The 27,820-nt window shown below is 53.7% G+C and overlaps 1 protein-coding gene across 7 annotated transcripts in view; it reads right to left on the bottom strand.

Moving 5' to 3' along the window:
- Nucleotides 1-26,913, bottom strand: part of LRRC27 (leucine rich repeat containing 27) — a 48,709-nt gene extending 21,796 nt beyond the window's left edge. The window contains exons 1-6 of one of the 7 annotated variants that reach the window (XM_051982784.1): nt 26,589-26,913; nt 21,544-21,815; nt 20,592-20,722; nt 6,480-6,538; nt 5,485-5,631; nt 634-958 (exon numbers count right to left, since the gene is read on the bottom strand). In XM_051982784.1, coding sequence (XP_051838744.1) covers nt 634-958; nt 5,485-5,631; nt 6,480-6,538; nt 20,592-20,722; nt 21,544-21,705 — 824 coding nt within the window. In that variant the 5' untranslated portion in view covers nt 21,706-21,815; nt 26,589-26,913. Of the gene's footprint in view, nt 1-633; nt 959-5,484; nt 5,632-6,479; nt 6,539-20,591; nt 20,723-21,543; nt 21,816-25,363; nt 25,462-26,588 lie in introns of those variants that run through there. The other 6 variants (XM_051982786.1, XM_051982781.1, XM_051982783.1 and 3 more) reach the window with 6 other exon arrangements.
- Nucleotides 26,914-27,820: the final 907 nt, after the last annotated feature.

The following is a 27,820-nucleotide window of genomic DNA, read 5'->3' as shown; positions in this document are numbered from 1 at the left end:
AGTCCTCCCTCGGGCGCCCGAGGCCCGTCACTCACGCTCTGGGGGCCCCGCCCCACTCCCGCTTCCTGTGCCCTCTCAGGGAGGGACCCAGTCAGAGACCGGCCGCCGTTAACCCTCCCCCACTCGGACCTGTGCCCGGCCCCGCCCCCGGAGGGCTCTGAGGAAGCCCGGAAGGAGATGCTGCCGTGGGATTCGGGGATGGCGGGCGCCCGCGTCTCTCCTGGCAGGGAGGGAGGTGACAGGGAGAGGGCCCAGCCCCAGGGCCCGAGCGCTCAGGAGGGGGTCTCCGTGGAGGGGAGGGAGCGAGCCCCGCCCTGATCAACCCCAGAACGCCAGGTTCTTGGGACCCCCTGGGCCGGGTTCTCCCACCCGGGGCAGGGGCTGCTGGGCTCCCCAGCAGGGGCTCCCAGGTGTCAGTGGGGGCGGCTTTGGGCCCGCCTGGGTCTGAGCACGGGGGGGGGGGGGGGGGCAGGAAGGGGCTGACGGCTCCGGGCTTTACAGGCACGGCAGGGGAGAGCCCTGACGTCTCCCCTCGGAAACGCTTCCCCCAAGAAACAGATCCCTCTGCTGCTGGCCGGGGGGAGGGGGGGCACAGGTTCCGGGGCACACAGGTCGGCGCCCCGGGGAAGTTACCTGAAGCTGTACTTGGGTTTGTGGAGGTGCTCCTTGGCGCGGTTCTGCAGCTCGAGGGGCAGCTGGTTGGAGAGGATGTCGGCCTTCTCGGCGGCCACGATCTCCTGCCTCAGTTGCCAGAACTGCTTCATCCCCTCGTCGCTGGACACGTCCTCCGAGAGGTCGGGACTGGACTCCGTGACCCCGGCCAGGTTCAGTCTCTCCACCAGCGGGAAGTGGTAGTCCTTCCCCCGGGAGTCCTCCCCCGCCGAGGCCGGCGGCTCGGCCTCCGACCTGGCCCCGGAGAGCTCTTTCACAGAGTTCGCCTTTTGCATCGGGACGGCTTCTGCGGGGAAAGCAGCCGCTTGCGGCCCCTGCCCCGTGATCCTGCCCCGTGACCCTGCCCCATGACCCTGCCCTGTGACCCTGCTCCATGACCCTGCCCTGTGACCCTGTTCCATGACCCTGCCCCGTGATCTTGCCCCATGACCCTGCCCCGTGACCCTGCCCTGTGACCCTGCCCCATGACCCTGCCCCGTGACCCTGTTCCATGACCCTGCCCCGTGATCTTGCCCCATGACCCTGCCCCGTGACCCTGCCCCGTGACCCTGCCCCATGACCCTACCCCGTGGCCCCTGCTCCATGACCTGCCCTGTGACCTTGCCCCATGACCCTGCCCTGTGACCCTGTTCCATGACCCTGCCCCGTGACCTTGCCCCATGACCCTGCCCCGTGACCCTGTTCCATGATCCTGCTCCGTGACCTTGCCCCATGACCCTGCCCTGTGACCCTGCCCCATGACCCTGCCCTGTGACCCTGTTCCATGACCCTGCTCCGTGACCCTGCCCCGTGACCCTGCTTCGTGGCCTCTCCCCTCACTATCCCCCATCCCCACTTAGGTTAGAACAAAGGGGTGGCGAGGGAGGGGGTCGCCTGGCCCTGGCGGCTCCGTTCTCCTGTTCTGGCTACTCTGGGCTCCTGCACCTCCCCCAGGAGTCCACTTACTAGCCCTTCCCCAACGGAGAGCTCCATCCTCAGGCCCCTGCGCCGCCCCCAGGCCTGGAGGGGGAACGGGGGCAAAGGCCCCGTCATTTCCCTTTGTGTAATTCCAGGGGGGACAAGCCATGGGGGGCAGAGCCCGTAGCGAAGGCTTAGGGGGTGGGTGTCCTCCCCCCTCCCCGCGCTCTTCCTGGGGCCTGCGGGCCGGGACCTTTCACTTAGTGAGGACGGGAGGAAAGGAGGGGGAGGGGAGGGGAAGGAAGAGGAGGGAGGAAAAGAGGGGAGGGGAGGGGAAGAGAAAGAAATTTGTGCACCTGACAGTGCGGCCCCTGACAGTGCGGCCCCTGACAGTGTGGTCCCTGACAGTGCGTCCCTGACAGTGCGTCCCTGACAGTGAGGCCCTGACAGTGCGTCCCTGACAGTGCGGCCCCTGACAGTGAGTCCCTGACAGTGCGGCCCCTGACAGTGCGGCCCCTGACAGTGAGTCCCTGACAGTGTGGCCCCTGACCCGTGAGTCCCTGACAGTGCGGCCCCTGACAGTGCGTCCCTGACAGTGCGGCCCCTGACAGTGCGTCCCTGACAGTGTGGTCCCTGACAGTGCGTCCCTGACAGTGCGTCCCTGACAGTGCGGCCCCTGACAGTGAGTCCCTGACAGTGCGGCCCCTGACAGTGCGTCCCTGACAGTGCGGCCCTGACAGTGCGTCCCTGACAGTGTGGTCCCTGACAGTGCGTCCCTGACAGTGCGTCCCTGACAGTGTGGCCCCTGACAGTGAGGCCCCTGACAGTGCGTCCCTGACAGTGCGGCCCCTGACAGTGAGTCCCTGACAGTGAGTCCCTGACAGTGCGGCCCCTGACAGTGCGGCCCCTGACAGTGTGGTCCCTGACAGTGCGTCCCTGACAGTGCGTCCCTGACAGTGCGTCCCTGACAGTGAGTCCCTGACAGTGCGGCCCTGACAGTGCGGCCCTGACAGTGCGTCCCTGACAGTGAGGCCCTGACAGTGTGTCCCTGACAGTGCGGCCCCTGACAGTGAGTCCCTGACAGTGAGTCCCTGACAGTGCGGCCCCTGACAGTGAGTCCCTGACAGTGTGGCCCCTGACCCGTGAGTCCCTGACAGTGCGGCCCCTGACAGTGTGGTCCCTGACAGTGCGTCCCTGACAGTGCGTCCCTGACAGTGCGTCCCTGACAGTGCGTCCCTGACAGTGAGGCCCCTGACAGTGCGTCCCTGACAGTGCGGCCCCTGACAGTGAGTCCCTGACAGTGAGTCCCTGACAGTGAGTCCCTGACAGTGCGGCCCCTGACAGTGAGTCCCTGACAGTGTGGCCCCTGACCCGTGAGTCCCTGACAGTGCGGCCCCTGACAGTGTGGTCCCTGACAGTGCGTCCCTGACAGTGCGTCCCTGACAGTGCGTCCCTGACAGTGCGTCCCTGACAGTGAGGCCCCTGACAGTGCGTCCCTGACAGTGCGGCCCCTGACAGTGAGTCCCTGACAGTGCGGCCCCTGACAGTGCGGCCCCTGACAGTGAGTCCCTGACAGTGTGGCCCCTGACCCGTGAGTCCCTGACAGTGCGGCCCCTGACAGTGCGTCCCTGACAGTGCGGCCCTGACAGTGCGTCCCTGACAGTGTGGTCCCTGACAGTGCGTCCCTGACAGTGCGTCCCTGACAGTGCGTCCCTGACAGTGAGGCCCCTGACAGTGCGTCCCTGACAGTGCGGCCCCTGACAGTGAGTCCCTGACAGTGAGTCCCTGACAGTGCAGCCCCTGACAGTGCGGCCCCTGACAGTGTGGTCCCTGACAGTGCGTCCCTGACAGTGCGTCCCTGACAGTGCGTCCCTGACAGTGAGTCCCTGACAGTGCGGCCCTGACAGTGCGGCCCTGACAGTGCGTCCCTGACAGTGCGTCCCTGACAGTGAGTCCCTGACAGTGCGGCCCTGACAGTGCGGCCCTGACAGTGCGTCCCTGACAGTGAGGCCCTGACAGTGAGTCCCTGACAGTGCGGCCCCTGACAGTGAGTCCCTGACAGTGAGTCCCTGACAGTGCGGCCCCTGACAGTGAGTCCCTGACAGTGTGGCCCCTGACCCGTGAGTCCCTGACAGTGCGGCCCCTGACAGTGAGTCCCTGACAGTGTGGCCCCTGACAGTGAGTCCCTGACAGTGTGGCCCCTGACAGTGAGTCCCTGACAGTGTGGCCCCTGACAGTGCGTCCCTGACAGTGCGGCCCTGACAGTGCGTCCCTGACAGTGAGTCCCTGACAGTGTGGCCCCTGACCCGTGAGCCCCTGACAGTGTGGTCCCTGACAGTGCGTCCCTGACAGTGCGTCCCTGACAGTGCGTCCCTGACAGTGAGTCCCTGACAGTGCGGCCCTGACAGTGCGGCCCTGACAGTGCGTCCCTGACAGTGAGGCCCTGACAGTGAGTCCCTGACAGTGCGGCCCCTGACAGTGAGTCCCTGACAGTGAGTCCCTGACAGTGCGGCCCCTGACAGTGAGTCCCTGACAGTGTGGCCCCTGACCCGTGAGTCCCTGACAGTGCGGCCCCTGACAGTGAGTCCCTGACAGTGTGGCCCCTGACAGTGAGTCCCTGACAGTGTGGCCCCTGACAGTGAGTCCCTGACAGTGTGGCCCCTGACAGTGTGGCCCCTGACAGTGCGTCCCTGACAGTGCGTCCCTGACAGTGCGTCCCTGACAGTGCGGCCCTGACAGTGCGTCCCTGACAGTGAGTCCCTGACAGTGAGTCCCTGACAGTGCGGCCCTGACAGTGCGGCCCTGACAGTGCGTCCCTGACAGTGAGGCCCTGACAGTGTGTCCCTGACAGTGCGGCCCCTGACAGTGAGTCCCTGACAGTGAGTCCCTGACAGTGCGGCCCCTGACAGTGAGTCCCTGACAGTGCGGCCCCTGACAGTGAGTCCCTGACAGTGAGTCCCTGACAGTGCGGCCCCTGACAGTGAGTCCCTGACAGTGCGGCCCCTGACAGTGAGTCCCTGACAGTGCGGCCCCTGACAGTGAGTCCCTGACAGTGCGGCCCCTGACAGTGAGTCCCTGACAGTGCGGCCCCTGACAGTGAGTCCCTGACAGTGTGGCCCCTGACAGTGTGGCCCCTGACAGTGAGTCCCTGACAGTGTGGCCCCTGACAGTGCATCCCTGACAGTGCGTCCCTGACAGTGCATCCCTGACAGTGTGGCCCCTGACAGTGCGTCCCTGACAGTGTGGCCCCTGACAGTGCGTCCCTGACAGTGTGGCCCCTGACAGTGCATCCCTGACAGTGCGTCCCTGACAGTGCATCCCTGACAGTGTGGCCCCTGACAGTGCGTCCCTGACAGTGTGGCCCCTGACAGTGCATCCCTGACAGTGCATCCCTGACAGTGTGGCCCCTGACAGTGAGTCCCTGACAGTGTGGCCCCTGACAGTGTGGCCCCTGACAGTGCATCCCTGACAGTGCGTCCCTGACAGTGCGGCCCCTGACAGTGAGTCCCTGACAGTGCGGCCCCTGACAGTGAGTCCCTGACAGTGTGGCCCCTGACAGTGCGGCCCTGACAGCGTGGCCCCTGACAGTGCATCCCTGACAGTGCATCCCTGACAGTGTGGCCCCTGACAGTGTGGCCCCTGACAGCGTGGCCCCTGACAGTGCGGCCCTGACAGCGTGGCCCCTGACAGTGCGGCCCTGACAGCGTGGCCCCTGACAGTGCGTCCCTGACAGTGCGGCCCCTGACAGTGCGTCCCTGACAGTGCGGCCCTGACAGCGCTGCCCCTCTGGGACAGACCCCCACCTCTCACTCACTGCCCCTACAGCGATAAAGCGAGCCTGACCACGGCGCCCGGCTCCATCATATCCGGAGGCTCCGGGTCAGTGCTCGGGGGGCCTCCGGGCCCATGGCCCACCTTGCTGTAGCAGGGAGGCAGAGTGCTCCAGGGCCCAAGCGCGGAGGAAGGCCAGGATGGCTGGCAGGCCTTTGTGGATGACTTGGGGGGGAGGGAACTCCAGAGGGCAGTTCCTCAGGTTCAGGGCTTTCAGTGACATCAAGTTTCCTGCAAAAGAAAAAGGGGGGCCGGTGAGCACTTTCCTGGGGTGCGTCTCGGTCTAGGTGCCAGGTGCCAGGAGGGCCCCCAGGCCGGTGAGCACTTTCCTGGGTCTTTCTCGGCCTGGGCAGCCCCCAGAGGGGACCCTGGCCCTCCCCTGCCCCCCTGAGCCTCACTGCCCCCCAGGAGGCCTCCGCTCCCTTCTGCTCCGCCGCTGGCTCGCTTGTCACGGCCCTCCTGTGTCCCTGGTCGCTCCTCTTCCCGTTTCCCGCCTCTTACCCGACTTTCAGAATCCCCTCCCCCTCTTCCATGGGGAGCCCCATTTTATTTTTCCCAGAGGCTTCTCCGGAGCACGTTCTGATTTCCCAGATTTTTCTCCATTTTGCTCCTTTTCCAGCCGATTTCTGGACTTTGATCTCTCTGCCCAAGCGGGGCTCTGGGGGCCCTGCCTGAGCTTGCGGGGTCTGTGCGGCCCTTTTTGGGGGCTCCTCCAGGATCCTTCAGCTCTTCCAGGCTGGCACCGAGGGGCCGCTTCCTCCTCACCCGGCTCCTGCTCGTGCCCTGACCTGGGAGGAGGGGGCCTGGGCCACCGCCCACGCCCCCACAGTCCTGCCCCCAAGCAGAGACACCCCCTGGCCAGGGACCCCCGGTCACGGTGGGCACCGGCTCGGCGGTTCTCAGGGGGCTCCTGCCGACCTCCCCGGGCCCTGGGCTGGACGGGTGCTCCCCGGCCTCCCGCTGCCCCAGGGACCCGGGCTGGCCGAGATCAGGGGGACTTTCCTTCCCCAGGGACCCGGGCTGTGCGGAGGAGGGGAAGTTGGCTGGCGGGAAGCTCTGCTGAAGGAGAAAGCGCTTACCCAGCTCCACCGGCAGTGCTTTTATGGGGTTCTTTTCCATAAGCAAAGTTTTCAGGTTCCTTTAAAACAAAAGAGGAAAATTAGAAAGCGGAGCGAGGGCGTCTGGGAGCTACAAGTTCGGGCCACGCTCCTGCCCCGCCCGTCTTTGGGCCCGGAAGCCCACGGGCCTGGGAACTGAGCCTGGAGGCCCAGGGTCCGCCCTGCTGGGCTCCGGACCCCCCGGCTCCTCTGCTCTGTGCCGGCTGCTGGGGACGCCCCCCCGCCCGTGCCCCCCCCTCCCAGGGGCCTCCACCCGCTGCCCCGCGCTGGCCCCTCACGCGTGCGGGGGGGTCCGAGGGCCGACGCTGAGAACGGGGGCGCGAGGAACTTCTCGGATCTGGCCACCGCGCTGACCATCGTGACCCTGGGGTTCCGGGCCCAAAGGCCATCCCCTCCCAGGCCCTTTGACCCCGGGCTGACCAACTGCTTCAGGCCGTCCTCAGCGGCATAAGGAGAACTCACTGCCCCAGAACCAACGGCTTCCTGCCGAGAGCTTCCTCCGCCCCCAGCCCTTGGGCCCCTGGTCTTTCAATCCTGGCGGTTCCTGGGGCTGCGGAGGGTCCCCACGCTCACGGAAGAGCTCGCTCGGCGGCAGTGAGCCCCCCCCCCCCGAACCCAAGCCCAGCCCCTTCTCCAGCAGCCGGCGCTACTATCATCCCCCCTCTCCCTTGTCCCTTTTTCCCTTTCATCTCAGCTCCTTCCAAACCTGCTACGACTCAGCTCCTCACTGGGTGATCCCTGCCCTCGGCGCCAGGCTCCTGGGCCCTTGCCCTCTGAGTATGATCCTTCTCTGTGCCGGGCTCCCAGGCCCTTGCCCTCCGGGGGTGATCCTTCTCCGTGCCAGGCTCCTGGACCCTTGCCCTCTGGGAACGATCCTTCTCCGTGCCAGGCTCCCAGGCCCTTGCCCTCCGGGAACGATCCTTCACTGTGCCGGGCTCCCGGGCCCTTGCCCTCCAGGGGCGATCCTTCTCTGCGCCGGGCTCCCGGGCCCTTGCCCTCCAGGGGCGATCCTTCTCTGCGCCAGGCTCCCGGGCCCTTGCCCTCCAGGGGCGATCCTTCTCTGTGCCAGACTCCCGGGCCCTTGCCCTCCGGGAACGATCCTTCTCCGTGCCAGGTTCCCAGGCCCTTGCCCTCCGGGGGCGATCCTTCTCTGCGCCAGGCTCCCGGGCCCTTGCCCTCCAGGGGCGATCCTTCTCTGCGCCGGGCTCCCGGGCCCTTGCCCTCCAGGGGCGATCCTTCTCTGCGCCGGGCTCCCGGGCCCTTGCCCTCCAGGGGCGATCCTTCTCCGTGCCGGGTTCCCGGGCCCTTGCCCTCCAGGGGCGATCCTTCTCTGCGCCGGGCTCCTGGGCCCTTGCCCTCCAAGTATGATCCTTCTCTGTGCCAGGCTCCCGGCCCTTGCCCTCCGGGAATAATCCTCCTCCATGCCAGGCTCCCAGGCCCTTGCCCTCCGGGGGCAATCCTTCTCTGCGCCAGGCTCCCGGGCCCTTGCCCTCTGGGAACGATCCTTCTCTGTGCCAGGCTCCCGGGCCCTTGCCCTCCGGGAACGATCCTTCACTGCGCCGGGCTCCCGGGCCCTTGCCCTCCAGGGGCGATCCTTCTCTGCGCCGGGTTCCCGGGCCCTTGCCCTCCGGGGGCGATCCTTCTCTGCGCCGGGCTCCCGGGCCCTTGCCCTCCAGGGGCGATCCTTCTCTGTGCCAGACTCCCGGGCCCTTGCCCTCCGGGAACGATCCTTCTCCGTGCCAGGTTCCCAGGCCCTTGCCCTCTGGGGGCGATCCTTCTCTGCGCCGGGCTCCCGGGCCCTTGCCCTCCAGGGGCGATCCTTCTCTGCGCCGGGCTCCCGGGCCCTTGCCCTCCAGGGGCGATCCTTCTCTGCGCCGGGCTCCCGGGCCCTTGCCCTCCAGGGGCGATCCTTCTCCGTGCCGGGTTCCGGGCCCTTGCCCTCCAGGGGCGATCCTTCTCTGCGCCGGGCTCCTGGGCCCTTGCCCTCCAAGTATGATCCTTCTCTGTGCCAGGCTCCCGGCCCTTGCCCTCCGGGAACGATCCTTCTCTGTGCCAGGCTCCCAGGCCCTTGCCCTCCGGGGGCAATCCTTCTCTGTGCCAGGCTCCCGGGCCCTTGCCCTCTGGGGGCGATCCTTCTCTGTGCCAGGCTCCCGGCCCTTGCCCTCCGGGGGTGATCCTTCTCTGTGCCAGGCTCCCGGGCCCTTGCCCTCTGGGGGCGATCCTTCTCTGTGCCAGGTTCCCAGGCCCTTGCCCTCTGGGGGCGATCCTTCTCTGTGCCAGGCTCCCGGGCCCTTGCCCTCCGGGGGCGATCCTTCTCTGTGCCAGGCTCCCGGGCCCTTGCCCTCCAGGGGCGATCCTTCTCTGTGCCAGACTCCCGGGCCCTTGCCCTCCGGGAACGATCCTTCTCCGTGCCAGGTTCCCAGGCCCTTGCCCTCTGGGGGTGATCTTTCTCCGTGCCGGGTTCCCGGGCCCTTGCCCTCCGGGGGCGATCCTTCTCTGCGCCGGGCTCCTGGGCCCTTGCCCTCCAAGTATGATCCTTCTCTGTGCCAGACTCCCGGGCCCTTGCCCTCCGGGAACGATCCTTCTCCGTGCCAGGTTCCCAGGCCCTTGCCCTCCGGGGGCGATCCTTCTCTGTGCCAGATTCCCGGGCCCTTGCCCTCCGGGGGCAATCCTTCCCCCACAGTGGGGCCCCTATAAGGTCTATGCCCCTAACGTCTTCTGCCATTCCATTCTACACCATCTACACTGTTACCTCAGCCCTGTTCAAACTGCTTTCTTTAAGGGCTCTGTCGACGGCCTCCCATCAGCCCCCGTTCTTCCAGGCAGCAGCTGGCGCGGTGCAAAGGGTGCAGCCTGGAGTCAGGAGTCATTGAGTGCAGAGGCGGCCGCTGACCCGTCCGGGCTGGGTGACTCTGGCAGGTCGTTCTACCCCCTCTAGAGACCAGGATCCAGCCAGAATCATCCAGCCGCTCTCTTCCCTCTGACCGTTCTCTTGGTGGCAAGTCTCTCCTTCCGGGGGTTCTCCGCCCCAGTGGGGGGCAACCCCAGGGCTCCATGGGCCCCTTCCTCTCATTTGCTGACCTCTCAGACTCTCGCTTCTCAGCCTACATTTCACACCAAATGTTCAGACGGCGCCTCCAGCACATCCTGTCCAGACCCTCACCTTCCCTGCCAACCCACCCCCCCACCTTAGGCCGGCCCCCTTGGCGCCACACTCAGCTCCCGACTTAAGATTCAGAGGCTGCACAGGTGCCCAACATCCATCTCCCCTGGTTCAGAATATCCCCTCCTTACACCTGGACTAAGTGGTTCAGTCAGCCCCAGATCTGTCTATCCCAGAACCGGCCCCACGTCCATCTGTCCCGGAACCGGCCCCGCGTCCGTCTGTCCCGGAACCGGCCCACTCTGATCATGTTGGTCCCTTCTCTGCTAAGTTCCAAAGGCTGCCTTCAAATTCAATGGCAATGACTCCAGTTGGCTTTTGGGTGTATTTTAAAAAGTTGACAAACACCCAGCTTCTTTCCTTTCTACCCCCTCCCCCAGCTTCTTTCCCTTCCACTCCACCCCCCCCCCTTGCCACTCTAACTGGAGAGAAAAAATCAGAACCAAACACTCACAACCCCACTCCTCTCCCCCTCCCAAAAAGACCCTGCAATAAATAAATACAAATTTCCCTACTGACCACGTGTGAAACTACATCTTACCGTGCATGTCTCCCCAAGCTCTTCAGAATTTGATTCTGAACCATCTGTCCTCAAAGCATAATCAATCATTGTGTTCATGCAAGTTCTTAAATTTTTCTAATGTTCATTTTCACAATGTTAATGAGATGGTTCAGATTGCACAAGTTCACTCTAGTACCTCAAAGGTAGGTCCATTTAAGGACTTCCTGCCCCTCCCCATCCTGGTTCATATAGTCCCCTGATTATATCACACCACTTCTCCCATTTTCTTCTCTAATGCTTCCAACTTTTTTTTCCCCCTTTCAATCATCCCAAATCACTCCTGGCCCTCCTCCCTTATTTCCTGGGTGACTTCTGATATTTTGGGTCTCTGGGGATGTCTGGATCATTTGTGCCATCCTTAGTCTTTTCTAATCACTAGCTTACATTTACTTTAAAAAAATCCTCTCTCTTTTATTTATATTTTGGCTACATTTTAAGTTCCGAGTTGTCTCCCTCCCTCTCAACACACATTAGGGAAGGCCAACATTTGCTATATATATATGCGGGAGCATATAATACACGCTTCCATAACAAGTTCTTTCTCTGGAGGTTTAGAACATTTTCCTTCAGCAGCCTTCAGAACTGTTCTCATGTTATAATTTAGAATATCTCGTTTGTGCACAATGCTTCCTTTTCACTTTGCATTCTAGCTACCTTTTTATGATTCTCTTTATGTCCACGTTTCTATCTGGCTTTGGGTTTTTTTTTTTTAATCAGGAATGTAGAAGTCCTCTATTCTTTTCCTGGCCTTACCTGTCTCTTACCCGCATCCCCCACAACCCTCACTGGCTTACACTCATTTTTGCTGAGTACAACTCTTGCCTTTTAGAATACCGTGTTCCATGCTCTCCGCTCCTAACGGGTGGCGGCTGATAAATCTTGCATCATCCCTCCTGGGGCTCTCTGGCACTTGAATTCTTCTGCCCGCTCACAGAACAAGGACTGGACTCCTTTTCTTTTGACCAGCTCCTCTGGCTCTGACATTCGTGAGAGTTTTGATTTGGAATTTTCTTTAAAGATGTGATTGGTGAGGATTCTTTTTATTTCTAGTCTGCCCTCTGGTTCAAAGATCCAGGCAGTTTTCTTTTATGAATCAATCTCATCTCTGTTTCAAAGACGCTTAAATGATCTCTGCCCAAAACAGCTTTAAAAAAGAGAGATGTTTTACATGTCTCTAATTTTTTCCATCTTTTGACTTTTACTATTTCCTAACTCATAGAGTCACAAACACCTCTGTTTGGTCCATTCTTACTTTGAGGAAGTCTTTTACTTATTCGAGACTGAAAGCTCTTGTGCGAGACTCTTATCCAAGTTTACATTCCATAGTCCTCATTCCTTTTCCAATTCTTTCCTCTATCACTCTCATTCATTTATACTTTCTTACATCATTTCTTCTAAGAATTTTAACTGATCCGTGGGCGAGTCATATTTTTCTGGGAGGTTTGGCTTGCAGATGATTGTTCCCTTTTGAGGGTTTGGGCTCTGGACACTGTGTCCATGATCCAGGCCTGTTTCTGTTCCACATTTCCTCTCCTGGTCCCTTGCCAGTCCTCTGGATCGGTGATCTCGGGGTCATAAAGATAACCCGCTGGTTTGATTTGAGGATTACAACTAAATGCAGCCTTCTTCTTGGAGCTGCAGAGGGAGAGGGTTTTTGCTCCCTCCTCCTCTGCCATATTGGCTGTGCCCTTCTGCTTGGCTTTGATAGCCCCTCACAAGGTGGTCTTCACAACCCACCTACCCCCCCCCCATCTTGTTAGAATTGCACTTTTCTCTCTGTATTTTTCCATCTTTGATATTAGCTCCCTCAAAGACAGGAAGACCTGAGTGAAAACCCAGTTTCAGACATTTATTGACTGTGTGACTATAGGAGGGCTTGAATTTTTTATTTTTCCTTTATGAGGTATTTACAGAATCTTGCAAAATCTGGGATTAAATGGTTATAGCCTTTGGCTCATCTGCTGGCCTTCGTGTCATCTGTGGCTTCTCCAAAGCTCCTAAAAAATTCCCATTTAATTTCTTATGTCAACCTATGATATATCAAAATCATGATGGGTAAGGTCACGATATGGAAGAGATAACTATTACTGCTGAGCTATAGCCCTCATTACTACTGATCTCCTAGAGTTGGAATAAAGTACATTAATACTAAGATTTCAAGATGTCCATCAGAAGACAGGGGTCCAGGGCTGGAGCTGCAGAGTAAAGCCAGTAAGCTGCTCGAGCTCTCCCAGTTTCCCTGAAAAACCATACAGAACCAAGCCTCTGGGCCGAGTCTGAAGGAATGGAACCCTTCTCCAGCTCAAGATGGACCAAAAAAATTCAAAAAAGATCAGTCTCACTGGAGAAAAAAGGGGGTTTAGCCCAACTCTGACTCTGGGAAAGCCAGTGAGAAGGTCTCAGCGACAGTAAATCAGCAACTGAGCTCCTCAGTCCTGGCTCAGTAGAGAAACAGATCAATGGGGCAGCCTCCAGTCCCAGCTCAGAAGGCAAATTCTGGGAAACCAGGCTGTTTTCTGAACAGAGAAGGCAAACTGCTCCCTGCAAACACAAGGGGCCCCTCTGTGCTCAAAGCTGAAGCTTGAAGCTGCACAGGAAGCTTGGGACAGCCCCCCTTTATTCCAGGAGGAGAGCCCAAGCATAAAAGTAAAAAAAAAAGGAATTACCAAAAGAAAAGGAAAGAAACAGAAAAGCACCTTGACCACAGAAAGCTACTATGGTGACCGGACAGACCAAAACACAAACACAAACAAGGACAGAATATGCAGAATGAGATAAACTGGAATTTATCTCCCAAATAGGTGTCCTGGAAATGCTCATAAAAGACTTCACAAGGGAAGTAAGAGAGGTAGAAATAAAAGGAGAAATGAAATGAGGTGTGCAAGAGTCAATGGCTTAGAAAAGGAAAGTAATTCCTTAAAAAATAAAATTGGCCAAACGCAAATTTTTAAAAATCCACTTAAGAAAACAACACTTCAAAAGTAGAATTAAGCAAATAGAAAGAGAGATGCCAAAGCTAACTGAAGAAAAATCACACATTAAAAATAAGAAAAGTATCTAATGACTCTATGAGACAAGAAGAATCAGTCAAATAAACTAAAAAGAATGAAAAAATGGAAGAAAATATGAAATTATCTCATTGGAAAAACGGCTAACCTGAGAAAAAAATCCAGAAGAGACAATGTAAAAATCACTGATCTACCTGAAGGGTCATGACCAAAAAAAGAGGGCCTGGAGTGTATGCTTCAAGAGATCATTAAGGAAGATTACCCCAACAGAGGGGTAGATATTCACGGATTTACCATCAGAAAGAGATGCCACAAGGAAAACCCAGAAGGATAATCTCAAGGAAAAGCTGCCAGACAAAAACAATTCAAATATCAAGAAGCAACAGCCAGGATTAACCCAGACCTGGCAGCTTCTACAGTAAAGGATCAGAGGGCCTGGAGTACCATATTCTGGAAGGCAAAGGACCTGGGGTTACAACCAACAATTAGCTAACCAGCAGGATGGAGCATCTTCTTTCAGGGGACATGATGTAGGACTCTTCAGTGTAGGAAGAGATTTTCAATCATTTCTATTGAAAACCCTAGAAGTAAACAGGGAATTTAATCTACACACACAGGATGCAAGAGAACCATAGAAAGGCAAACGGGGAATATATATATATATATTATTTAGAGGTTAGACTGTTTACATCCCTAGAGAGGAAAATGGCATCTGTAACTCTTGAGAACTGTCACCGGGGCAGAGGAGGAGGACATTACAGGGACTGAGGGTAAGGTTGTGAATGGACTGCAATGTGATGACATTAAAGAAAAAGACGTGAAGGGGTGGGAAAAAAGAGGAAAGGTGAGGAATAAAGGGACAATTTACATGAAGAGGTGCAAAAGATCAAGGAAAAAGGGAGGGGGATGGGCATTGTCTAAAGCTTGATCTCCTCAGTTCTGGCTCTAAGAGGGAATAACTTAATCATTCAGTTGGGTATAGAAATTTATCTAATTTTATAAAGAAGTGGGAGGAGAAAAGAGACAGAAAAGGAAGGGACAGGATAGAAACGAGGTCAGAAACACCAGAAAAAAAACCCTGCTATTATAGACAGGGTAGAGAGAGTGAGCAAAAGTATATACAGGAGAGAAAACAGGATGGAAGGAAATACAGAGCTGGTTATTCTGACGATGTGAGTGGGCGAATTTCACCATAAAACGGAGGCAAATAGCAGAGTGGATGAAAGAACAGAATCCTACAACAGGTTGTTTGCAAGAAACACCTCTGACATAGAGAGACACCGACAGAGTAAAGGTAAAAGGCTGGAGGAAAATTTATTCTGCTTCAGCTGAAATTAAAAAAAAAGCAGGGATGGCAATTCTGATGTCAGATAAAGCAAAAGTAAAAATAGATCTAATTAAAAGATAAGGAGGGAAAGTACACCTTGATAAAGAGTACTGTAAACAATGTAGTAGTAACGCATTAAATGTGTATGCACCAAGTGGTAGAGCAGTCAAATTCTTAGAGAAGATTTTAAGCCAGTTACAGGAAGAAACGGACAGCAAAGCTATGCTAGTGGGGGACCTCAGCCTTCTGCTCTCAGAATCAGGCAATTCAAACCACAAAATAAACGAGAAACTAGGAAGGGTTAATAGAAAATTTTGCATATAAAATCTAGATATGATAGACCTCTAGAGAAAATTAAATAGGGACAGAAAGGAACACACCTTTTTTTGGCAGTACATGGTACCTACACAAAAACTGACCATGTATTAGGGCATAAAACCTCACAATCAAATACAGGAATAGTAAATGCTTCCTTTTCTGACCACAATGCAATAAAAATAACATTCAATAAAGGACCAGGGAAAGACAGGCTAAAAAACAATTGGAAATTAAATGATCTATTTCTTAAAAATGAGTGGATCAAATAACAAATCACTGAATCAGTCCATAATTTCATCCAAGAAAATAACAATAATGAGGAAACATACCAAAATCTATGGGATGCAGCCAAAGCAGTTCTTAGGAAAATTTTTATATCTCTAAATAGCTACAAGAAAAAAAAAAAACAGAGAAAGAGGTCGTCAATGAATTGGGCATGCAACGAAAAAAGCTAGAAAAATAACAAATTAAAACTCTCCAATTAAATACCAAATTAGAAATTCTGGAACTCAAAGGAGAGAGTAATGAAAATTGAAACTAAGAACTATTGAACTAACTGATAAAACTAAGAGTTGATTTTATTTTAAAAAAAACAACAAAATAGATAGATAAGCCTTTGGTTAATTTGATTAGAAAAGAAGGGAAAAAACCAAATCACTAGCATCAAAAATCAAAAAGGTGAATTTACCACCAATGACAAAAAAATTAAAGCAATAATTAGGAGCTATTTTGTCCAATGGGTAAATCCGACACTCTAACCGAAATGGATGAATATTTACAAAAAATATACATTGCCCAGATTATCAGAAAAGGAAATAAATTACTTAAATAGTCCCATTTCAGAAAAAGAAATTGAAAAAGCCATTACTGAACTCCATAAGAAAAAATCTCCTGGGCCAGATGGGCTCACAAGTGAAGTCTATCAAACATTTAAAGAATAATTAATTCCAATACTAGGTAAGCTATTTGGAAAAACAAATAAAGAAAAAGTCCTGCCAAATTCCTTCTATGACACAAATATGGCACTGATACCTAAACCAGGAAGAGCCAAAACAGAGAAAATTAAAGACCAATATCCTTAATGAATATTGATGCAAAATTTTTAAATAAAATATTAGCAAAGACATTACAGTAATTTATCAATAGGAAAATATACTATGACCAAGTAGGATTTATACCAGGAAATGCAGGGTTAGTTCAATATCAGGAAAACTACTTCCATAATTGACCATATCAATAATAAAATCAACAGAAATCATCTGATAATCTCAATAAAGCAGAAAACCACTTTTCACAAAATATAGCACCCAATTCCTATTAACAATGAGAGCATTTTTTAAATTCAACATTGTACTAGAAAAGTTGGCGTTAGCAGGAAGAAAAGAAAAATAAATTAGAATAGTCAATGAAAAAATAAAACTATCACTCTTTGCAGATGATATGATGATATACTTAGAAGATCTTAGAAAATCATCCAAAAACCTATTGGAAACAATTACCAGCTTTACAAAGTTGCAGGATATAAAATAAACCCACACAAATCATCAGCATTTCTATATATTATTGACAAAGTCCATCAGCAAGAGATAGAAAGAGAAATTCCATTTAAAATAATTGGACAAAATAAAATATTTGGGTGTCTACCTGACAAGACAAACTCAAGAATTATATACAAAATATTTCTCATCAAATAAAGTCGAATCTAAAGAACTAGAAAAAATATCAATTGCTCATTGGTAAGCCAAGCTAATATAATAAAAATGACAATTCTGCCTTAATTCATCTCTTTGTTCAGTGCTATACCAATCAAACTGCCAAAAAATATTCCCTAGAACTAGAAAAAAATAACAAAACTCATCTGGAAGAACAAAGGTCAAGAACATCAAGGGAGTTATTGAAAAAATATATAAAGGATTGTAGCTTAGAAACCCTAAAACTATATTATAAAGCAGCAGACATCAAAATCATTTGGTATTGGCTAAGAAATAGCTTGGTAGATCATTGAAATAGATTAGATACACATGACACAATAATTAAGACCTATAGTAATCTATTTGATATTTGATAAACTCCCAAACAAGAGCTTCTGAAATAAGAACTCACTCTTTGACAAAAATTTCTGGGAAAACTGGAAAATAATATGTCAGAAATTCAGCATAGATCTACCCCTCACATCCCATACCAGAATAAGGTCAAAATGGGTGTAAAGGATGATACCACAAACAAATTAGGAGAGCAAGGGATAGTCTACCTCTCAGATCTGGAGAAGAGAGGAATTTATGACCAAGGAAGAACTAGAGAATATTACGAAAGGCAAAATGGGCAACTTGGATTATGTTAAGTTATAAAGTTTTTGCACTCTGGTGTTTTCCTTCTTTAAAATATAATAATGGTTCTTTCTGGGAGCAGGTTTCTTGGGGAGGTTTTCTGGAGGCAGCCTTAGTTTCAGTTGAAAATAATAATCACCCAAATGCAGCCAGGTGTTAAAATGCAAAAGTAGGTGTTAAAATGCAAAAGTTTATTTTCTCCTTCCAAAATAGCCCGGTTAGTTGAGGCCTCTCTCTCTCCTTGGTTCTAAGAGCTCTTGCAGCTTGTCCTTTGCCTCTGCTTTCTTCAGCCTCCAATCAGCACAAAGATGGAATGGATCTCTTGTCTCCTTGTCTGAGGCTGAGCAGCTTTCTGGAGAGTCTTTCAGACTAGCTTGGTCTCAGTGGGGGAGGTGCAGAAGCCCAGCCACCACAATGGTGTGAGATGAAGATGAATCTGGTTGTGCCTCCGAGAGAGGGCTTCTCCTCCACTGAACTGATGCTTCCTTCTCAATCTTCAGCTGAATTCGCTGACTGGACTCCCTGAAGTTCTATTTATGCTCCTTCGAGAGAGAGGGATTGTGGGATTTCTCCCAGAGTGCTCTCTGGCCTAAGAGCTTTCAGGGGAGGTGTGAATTCACAGTTACACAGTTAACTTTGTGAATCTCCCATACTTGTGAACTCCAATGAGTAAAGGTGTGAACACAAGCATTATATCAATTAGTTCTACTTAGCACCTTGTTTCAGGTTATGGCCCAAAACATCTCCTTGTAAGATCAGATCAGTGACACTGAACCATGTTAAACTATATAATTTTTGTCTCTATCAACTCTAATGAGTTAACAGTTTGTAAAGATTCCAACATTGCAGAAACAAAACCAACAGAAACAAGATTAAAAGGTTAATACAAAGTTGGGAAAAAAATCTTTACAGCCAGTATATGTGATAAAGATCTCATTTTTAAAATATATAAAGAATTGTGTCAAATTTCTAACAATACAAGTCATTCCCCAATTGATAAATGGTTAAAAGATATGAACAGACAATTTTCACATGACAAAATCAAAGCCATCCATAGTCACCTGAAAAAATCTAAATCACTATCAATTAGAGAAATGCAAATTAAAAATAACTTTGAGGTACCACCTCATACCTCTCAGATTATCTAAAATGACAAGAAAGGATGGTAAATGTTGGAGGGATGTGGGAAAACTGGGACACTGATGCATTGTTGGTGGAGTTGTGAACACATCCAGCCATTCTGGAGAGCAATTTAGAAGTTATCACACTGTGCATCCCCTTTGACCAAGCAGTGTTACTACTGGGCCTGTGTCCCAAAGAGATCATAAAGGAGGGAAAAGGACCCATGTGTGCAAGAATATTTGTGGCAGCCCTGTTTGTAGTGGCCAGAAACTGGAAACTGAGTGGATGCCCATCAATGGGAGAATGGCTGAATAAATTGTGGTATATGAATGTTATGGATTATTATTGTTCTGTAAGAAATGAGCAGCAGGAGGATTTCAGAAAGGCCTGGAAAGACTTACACGAACTGATGCTGAAATGAGCAGAACCAGGAGATCAATGTACACAGCAACAATAAGATTATGTGATGATCAATTGTGATGGACGTGGCTTTTTTCAGCAATGAGGTGATTCAAGACAATTCCAATAGACTTGGGATGGAAAAAGCCATCCCCATCCAGAGGGATAACTATGAAAACTGAATATGGATCGAAATATAGTATTTTCACTTTTTGTTTTATTTTTCATGGTTTTTTCACTTTTAATTTGATTTTTCTTGCACAGCATGACAAATATAGAAATATGCTTAAAAGAACTGCACATATTTAACCTACATCAGATTATCTGGGGAGGGGGACATTAAGGAAGGGAGAAAAATTTGGAGCACAAAGTCTTACAAAAACAAATGTTAAAAACTACATTTACGTGTATTCGGAAAATAAAATACAATTGAAAATTTTTAAAAAAGATAAATCACTAGCCATATTCTCTAGTCCCCATTAGCTCTCAAAAGCTTCCTGAAGAGGAAGCATGTTCCAAAGGCAGAGCAATCAGCCAGATTCATGAGATGAGGAAGCAAGAAGCCCCCTATGGAGGATGTTAATCCCATGAAGGCACTGCCTTCCCGCAGCCCCCGTGAGTCCCAAACCATTCTACAAGCAGCAGATCACAACTGAGCCCAGACCCAAGAACGGAGGGCAGGGGGCTCGCCCCACCTTCCTGGAGCCGGGACAGCATCAGGGGCCACAGGACAGTCTTGCTTTCTTAGGGAGGGGACGAAGTCCAGTGCAAAGTAAATCCCCCTGTAGAGGAGGAAGATGTGGCTTCAATAACTGTGGTAAATTTGCTATTAAAGGGATGAGGGGAGTCAGAGACTCAAAAATATTAAGGAAAATAGCCCCAAACCACTCAAGATTACAAGAGGAAGAAAATTTAAGACCTGGAACACAAACAGGTAAGTCAATAGAAAGGCTACTTAAAACTGGAATCATGAGCACGAAAATATCAAAGCAATTACAAACGTCTATGCCCAATGAAACAGGGAATCCCGTGGAACCCCAAGAGAGGAGGTTCTGAATGTCTGGAAAAACACACAAGAACAAACTGGAAGAGAAAGACGTTAGAACTCGGGCCGCCTGCACAACAGGGAACACCAAGAGCAGCTTCTCCATTTCCACTCTGCTTGGGGCCGGGGGGAGGGGGAGACAAGGACAACGGCTCCCTTTTGGCCGGGGGCTCAGGAGCAAGCTGGGGGCTGGCTCTGTGGATCTGGGAGTGAGCGGGTGACATGACACTGGGACTGATGGGCAGGGGGAGGGATCGAGAGGAGGAACACGGGAAGGGCAGAGCGGCTGGATGGAGGGTCCAGCAGGGTCCCATCCCCACCTTCACCGGCCTACTTTGTGCCCTCTCACACCTCAGTTTAGCAGAGCTAGACGCTTCCCGGGCTGGCCAGGCCCGAGCAGGAGCTCGCGTGGCATCCAGGCCAAGGGTCCCAGAGGCGAAGGGGAGCCAGAGCTTCCTCCTCACCCGTTCGGCCCTGCCATCGGGGCCCGAGGTCACCACCTGTGTTCACACTTCCCAAGGGCCGGGAGGCTTTCTCCTCATTCTGAAGGCTGAGTGGGGAGGGCCTGGGTCACCATCTCCCACCTGGGCTCTCCAAGGAGAGAAGCCGGCCTCGGACTTACTCCCTCCCAGCCTGGGGCCCCTGGGGCCCCCGCCATGCGGTCATTTGTCGGACCCCTGAGCGGGAAGCCCCAATACTGAGGTGCCTGCTGAAGAAAAGTAAGAACCGGCCCCTCGGTCTATTCAAACAGACCACAAACCAAATTACTTTTTACGCTGTAGGAACAAAACGTAAGTCTTACTTGTGAGATCCAATTCCAGAAGGAATAGCTTTAATTTTATTATGCCGGAGATCCAGCCAAACAAGATTTGGCAGGAGCTGAAAGAAATCTTTAGGAATTATGCTGAGTTCATTTCTTTGGAGATGCAATTGCTTTCAGGAAAACAAAAAACAAACAAACAACAATAACGACAAAAAACAGAATTAGATTCCATGGCGCCAGCCCACGGCAAGGCGCGAGGCCGAGTGGGGTCCCTGGGCTGACCAGCTCCTTCCCCGCTCCCGGCTGAGGCTCCCCTGCCCCCCCAGCCTCGGCTTCCTGAGCTCTCGGGAAGCTGGCTCCTCGGGCAGGGCCCTCCCTGTGGAACCTCCCTCTCCAGCCCCTGCCCTCCCCGAGCCCGCCGCCAGTGCTGGCCCAGATACACCCGGACACGGCCAAGCCGGGGCGCCCCCAGCGAGCAAAGCGGGCTCGCTCGGCTCGCGACATCTCAACAGACCCATGGATGTCCCCTTAAATACGGGGCACAGCTATTTGAGAGGCTCCTTAAGGGAGCAGGCTCTGGGCGGCCCCCCGGGCTCCGGCTGTCCCTGCGCTCTCAGACCCAGCCTCCCACAAGCTGCCTCCTGGCCCGGGGATGTGTGTGGGGGCTGGAATACCCCCCCCCACACACACACAACTCAACGTCAGGTCAGAGCCCAAGGGTCTCTCCTGACCAGTTAAATACAGTTCAAAGCAGCAACCGCTTAGGGCTTTGTGCCTGAAACCTTTTACCCACACTGGCTCTTCCAAGTGACCTCAATCTCTACTCCTCCCCCAGCAGACTGAGCCTTGAAGCTTCGAGGCACCGGCCCCTCCCACGGAGGGCTGAGAGTTCTACTGAGACAAGGAGCGTCTGTGGACAGTGGGAGCCCCCCCCCGTGGGCGCCCCCCTAGCTCCCCCCAGGTCACAGGTCGCTGCACGGCCGGCACTTACTTTCAGATGAGAGATTTTGAAGATTTCTTCACTTAGATGTTCAAGGCCTCTTTTGCTCAAGTCCAGAGTAGGGGAAAAAGAGGAGACGATCCCCTCAATAATACTGTGAACATCTTTGGGGACGCTGACAGACAGGTTCTTGGTTCTGACGGGGCTCTCCATGTGGCCGATCGGCCACTCGGGCTCTCTGAGTGAGCAGCCCCTTCCTGTCTATTAGCGCAGCAAAGGACCAGGTCTCCAAGCAGGACTCATGATTTGTGGTAAGGGGTGACCTGAGAACAGAAATGAAGGGGGGTTGTGTGTGACCATGGGGAGTGGGCAATGAGGCTGAAGAGTCCAGAGCACCCGGAAGGTGGTGGGGTGGGGCACTGCAGGGGGCCAGGCTCCTTCCGCACAAAGCTCCCGTGCACGGCTCTCTCACTGTGCTGAGGGTGCCTCTGGCTCCGAGGCTGCCATCTTCCACAGAGGAGCTGTCCTGCCTAGTTGGCCGGCTGGCCCAGCTCCTTCCTTTTCAGCTCTCGTTTTCAACCAGTTCAGTCAGCTGTGCCCCACTCTCCCTGACTCCATCCGGGTGTTTCCTGGCAAAGATACTAGTGTGGTCTACCGTTTCCTTCTCCAAACCATTTTACAGATGAATAAACAGAGGCAAACAGAGAAAAGTGACTTGTCCAGAGCTGTGGTGTGTTCTAGGTGTTCTAGGTGTGGTGTTACCTTCTGATGACCTCTTCCTCAATTAGAATGCAAGCACCTTGGGGGTAGAAACTGTCACCACACTTCCTTCCGTGTTCTCAGGACTTAGCATTGTGCCTGACACACAATATGAGCTTAATTAATGGGATGTGCATGCCTGCATGTACGGATTTTCTCTCCCTCCCTCCTTCTCTGTCTCCTCATCCTTCCCTCCCACTCCCCATTTGTGTGGCTGTTTTATGGAGGCACTAGCCTTGTTCTGCATCGGACTGGAGGATAAGACCAGAAGTCACGGGAAGAAGCAAAGCTGAAAATTAAGTCTCTGTGAGGAAGAATTTCCTCTTCTCCAACACTAAAGTGCAGCGTGGGACCAATTATCAAACGCTTAGCTTGGCACAGCAAAGGCATGTCCTCCAAAACACTCTTCACCATCAACACGTTTACATACAGATCAACTTTTCTGCACAAGTGCACTCTATATGTCAAGATCTTCTCAAGGTCTCAGTGATTAAATACTTAAGAGAAAAAATCCAACAAAAACAATGACCAATTACTGAAAGGTTCAGTATATTAATATCCATGCAGCTTCTCTCTATTCCTGCTATTCACTTGAAGACAGTGAGAAAGCATCTTGTCCCCCTTTCCATTTTCTCCTCAGCACCTTCTCTAAGTACATAGTTCAAGTTCCTTTAGTCAATGCTCATGCCATGAAGTTGACAGTCTTCATCAACATTCTCATGGCCTTTCTTTTGGACATTTCAAACTGGAAGTCCCATCAACATCTCAAACTCAACATGTCCAAAAGCAAACTCATTCCCTTTCCCTCTGCACTAATAAAGCCTCCCTCATCCTTCCCCTCTTTCTTATTACTGCTGAGGATACTCCCATCTTCCCAGGCCACCAGGCTCCTAACCTAGGAGTCATTCTGGCCACAATGTCTCTCTCTACCCTCAGCCCAATATGGTGCCAATGCCTGTCCATTTCTGCATCACCTCTGTCCATTTCACCTCTGTACCAGCTCTGGTTCAATTCAGCTGCACCAGCTGTGATCATTTCATCTCTGCACCAGCTGTGGTCTATTTCAGCTCTGGTCCATTTCACCTCTATACCAGCTCTGGTCTATTTCAGCTCTATACCAGCTCGGGTCCATTTCACTTCTGCACCAGCTCTGGTTCAATTCAGCTGCACCAGCTGTGATCCATTTCATCTCTGCACCAGCTGTGGTCTATTTCACCTCTGCACAGGTCATCTATTTCAGCTCTGGTCCATTTCACCTCTATACCAGCTCTGGTCTATTTCAGCTTTGTACCAGCTCGGGTCCATTTCACCTCTGAACCATCTCCTGTCCATTTCCCTTCTGAATCAGCTCTGGTCTATTTCAGCTCTGGTCCATTTCACCTCTATACCAGCTCTGGTCCATTTCACCTCTGCACGAGCTCCTGTCCATTTCCCTTCTGTATCAGCTCTGGTCTATTTCAGCTTTGGTTCATTTCACCTCTGTACCAACTATGGTTCATTTCACCATTGTACCAGTTCTGGTCCATTTCAGCTCTGCACCAGCTTTGGTCCATTTCATTTCTGTACCAGCTCTGGTCTATTTAAGCTCTGTACCAGCTCTGGTCTATTTCAATTCTGGTCCATTTCAGCTTTGCACGAGCTCTGATCTATTTCAGTTCTGGTCCATTTCAGCTCTATATCAGCTCTGGTCCAGTTTCAGCTCTGCAGCAACCTTCATTGGTTAGCATCTCCCTAATATGCCCCACCCTGCTCAGGCAGTTCTCCCACCCTGATACCCTCATTATATCAAACCTGGACTATTGCACTAGCTGCTAGTCAGTAGTTTGCTTGCCTTGGCTTCCCACGCTAATCTATCCATCCAGTCACCAAAGCAGTCTTCCTAAAATGTAGGTTAGAACATAAATAAACTCCAGTGACTCCCTATGGTCTCCAGGAGAAAACAAAATGTTGTTTGCCTTCAGAGCTCTTCTTAACGTGCCTCTTCTCTCTTTCCAGGCTCCTCACACTTTTAGTTCCTGACTCCATTCCCACAAGACTCTCCATCTTTTGGTTCCAGGCATTCTCTTTGGCTACGTTCCATGCTTGGGAAGCTTTTCCTCCTCTATTCTGGCCTCCCAGGTCTAGCTAAAATCTCACCGCTTACAGTAAGGCTTCCTTAACCCCTTTCCACTCCAGTGCCTTCCCTCTGTTCATCATCATCCGTTTATCCTGCAGGTAATTACATATGTCTGCCTGTGGTCTCCCTCATTAGACTGTAAGATCCTTGAAGGCAGGGCCTGTTCCTTTGCCTCTTTTTATATCTGTAGCGCTTAGTGGGGTGTGCAGACCAAACAGTAGGTATTTAATACATGCTTACTGACTAGCTGGCTGCCAGGCACGGGATACAAAAAGAAAAGATATATAGTCCTCCATCCTCAAGGATTTTGCCTTTTATCTGGGTGGGCAACAGCAGTATGTTATCAGTCATTTAATTAACCAACTCATTAAGCACTTATACTATACAAATTCAGAAGTGAACACAAGTCCTACCCTCAAGGTGCTTACTGTCTCTAGGAAATAAAGTGTATGAATGGTGATGCATAACGTGAATGCATAATACTCTGAAGAACACCAGTCTGTTGGGCTTGGGGGAGGCAGCTTGGAGTCCTGCTTCAGCAGATCTCGGACCACACTAAGGACTTCCACTAAGGTAGAAGAAAAGCCAAGTGTGACAGAATCACAGAAAATAAAGATTGGACTAGGCTTGTGACCAAGAGACCCGCCTCAGGCACTTCTTAGATGTGTGACCCTGGACCAGCTATTTTGTCTCTGCCTGCCTCAGTTTATTCATCTGTAAAATGGGGCTAATAACAGCACCAATCGCGCAAGCTTATTGGGAAGATACAAGGAGAGAAGCGCTGAGCACACAATAGATGTTTAATAAATACTGGTTCCCAAACCTTTCCCCTCCCGCAGGTGTAACAGGGACGGTTATGGGGAGGGGTCCAGCGAGAGCACCTCTCTCTCCCCCCGTATTTTCTATCCTTTGGGGGCCAGGAGTGGGAGACCCCAGAGCCCGGCTCTGAATACCATGACTCGAACCAGAAACCGAGCGATTCAGTGAACTTCTTACCTGCAGCGACCCTCGGACCTGTGCTTGCCTCTGCAGCTGGCCAGGTCCCTCCCTCCCACAGCCAGCATAGGAATAAAGCCGGGGGCGGGGCCACGGTAGGTGTTACTATGGGAACCAACACACGCTAGAAGGGCATACGGCGGCCGCTGAGGGACATTCACCCTCGTGAGCCCGCGGCCTGAGGTTAGTGCGCCTGCGCAATGGACCGGCTCTTGCTGGCGGCGGTCTGCAGCAGTGCGCCTGCGCCTCGAGCCGGGCCTGGCTTCTCTCCTCAGGATTTGCCCCCCGCCTGGGGGCACCATCCCAGGTGGAACTTACGGAGGCACGGCGGGGTCACGTGGTACCCAGTTCTCACTTCCCACCCCGTTAGAGGGCAGGCGCCCCGAGGGCAGGCGCGGATCGCCATCCCCTCCTTGGCCCGAGCCCTGGCACACATTAGGTGCTCACCGCGCGCTCCTTGGCTATCCCTGGAAGACAAGGTTTTACAGAGAGGCCACCTGATATCTGCGGGGTGGGGGGGAAGGTGTGGCCAGCCCCGGTCCCCGCTCTAACGCGCCCCGGACAACCCCCTCCTGGGCTTGGGCCGGCTCATCTGGACGCCGCCCGCGGCCCTGCCCGGTATAGACCAGCCCTGGGCAGTGAGGACGCCTCCTGCCCCACAGGGCCCGCCCCGCTGCAGTCCCCAGGGCTCAGGGATCTCCCCGCTGGCCGAAGCCCGCTCACATGGACGGGTCAGAGCTCCCAGATCCAAATAAACCCGTGCCTGCCTCGCTTGGCCGTTCTCTTTGGCCAGAGGTAGATTTATTTAGGGGGAGGGGCGACAGACGGAACGGAGGGATCCAAACCCCGGCACCCGCAGATCCGGCCCCGAGGGGAGAGCGTGCGGTTGGCTGACCCGAGCCGGCCGGTGAGGGGGGAGGCCAGTCAGAGGAAGGGACTGGGGGCCCAGGGGTAACCCCCGTGAGTTTAGGCCACAAAGCAGCAGAGATCCTGGATTAGGGCAAATACAGCCCCGGGGGTTTCTCAGGGAAGTAAAGGCAGGCGCTCAGAGAGAGAGAGAGAGAGAGAGAGAGAGAGAGAGAGAGAGAGGGGGTCCGAGGGAGGGAGGGTCCGAGGGAGGGAGGGTCCGAGGGAGGGAGGGAGGGAGGGAGGGTCCGAGGGAGGAAGCGCCAGGGAGGACACGGAGCCCAGAGCAGAGGGGAGGGGGGTTGGGGGAGTAAGTCACCTCACTGTCCCCGGCGGGCACCGGCTCTCCCTCGCCTGGCTCTCCATTCAGACTGACTCCACGTCTCTAGGGGGCGCTTCCACACAAGGGAGCCCTTCCAGGGGGCTCCGGGACGCCGGCCCACCTCGCAGGGGAGGGAGAACTGTGGTCTCCCGGGGTCCTCCCCCATGTCCTGCGCCAGAAGCCCAGGCTCGGGGCACAGCCTGGCCCGGGAGCCCCTGCTGGCCCAAAGCGGCTGGCAAGAGCCCGGGCCCTGCCCTGTCCTCAAAGGAGGTGCCGGGGGAGCGGGCGCAGCCCCTGCCGGCTTCCCTTTTGTGGCCCGCTGGTACCACGTCACCAACGGTCCGGGGGCTCCCGCCGGCCGAGGTTCGGAGGGAAGGGAGCCCGGCACAGAGTGCGAGATTCCCGGGGCTGGGCAAAAGCGCGGGGCCGCGAGGGAGAGAGCAGAGCTGGCCCTTTGTAAGCAGAACTGGGGCTGGGGCGGCTGCTCGATGGACTCACTCCTTAGGGGCTGCGGTGGGCCAGCGCCCCTTGCTCGGAAATCCTGGGCTGCTTGTCCCGGCCATAGAAAGCAAAGAAGTGCGTGCAGAGGGATACGGGACGGGCTGATCCCCTGGGGCGGACTGATCCCTTGGGGTGGGCTGGTCCCCTGGGGCGGACTGGTCCCCTGGGGTGGGCTGGTCCCTTGGGGTGGGCTGATCCCCTGGGATGGGGCTGGTCCCCTGGGGTGGGCTGATCCCCTGGGGTGGGCTGATCCCCTGGGATGGGGCTGGTCCCCTTAGGCGGACTGGTCCCCCTGGGGTGGGCTGGTCCCCTGGGGTGGACTGATCCCTTCAGGTAGACTGGTCCCCTGGGGTGGGCTGGTCCCCTGGGATGGGGCTGGTCCCCTTGGGCGGACTGGTCCCCTGGGATGGGCTGGTCCCTTCAGGCAGACTGGTCCCCTCAGAGGGCTGCATCAGCTGCTGGGATCTCCTTTGATCCCGAGCCACAGCCCCCCCCCCCCCAATTGCTTGCCCTTGGGACCGCTAAGCCTGGTGCTAGGATGCTCCATGTCCAAAATCTGGTTTCGAGGACCCGAGGTCTCCTTTGAACCCCATTCCCTTTTCTATGGGGCCGGACCAGGCTGTGGATATGGTGAGAGCTCGGACCAAACCTCCCACTTGTGGACAGGATGGCGACCCCCAGTCATGGAGGGCCCGGTGCTGGGGCTGAGAAGCTGGCCAGGGTCAGGG

The sequence above is a fragment of the Antechinus flavipes genome, chromosome 2 (assembly GCF_016432865.1).
Source record: "Antechinus flavipes isolate AdamAnt ecotype Samford, QLD, Australia chromosome 2, AdamAnt_v2, whole genome shotgun sequence".
Lineage (NCBI taxonomy): Eukaryota > Metazoa > Chordata > Mammalia > Dasyuromorphia > Dasyuridae > Antechinus > Antechinus flavipes.
The sequence above is the reverse complement of the archived record's forward strand: the minus strand, read 5'-3'. Positions and strand labels throughout refer to the sequence as shown.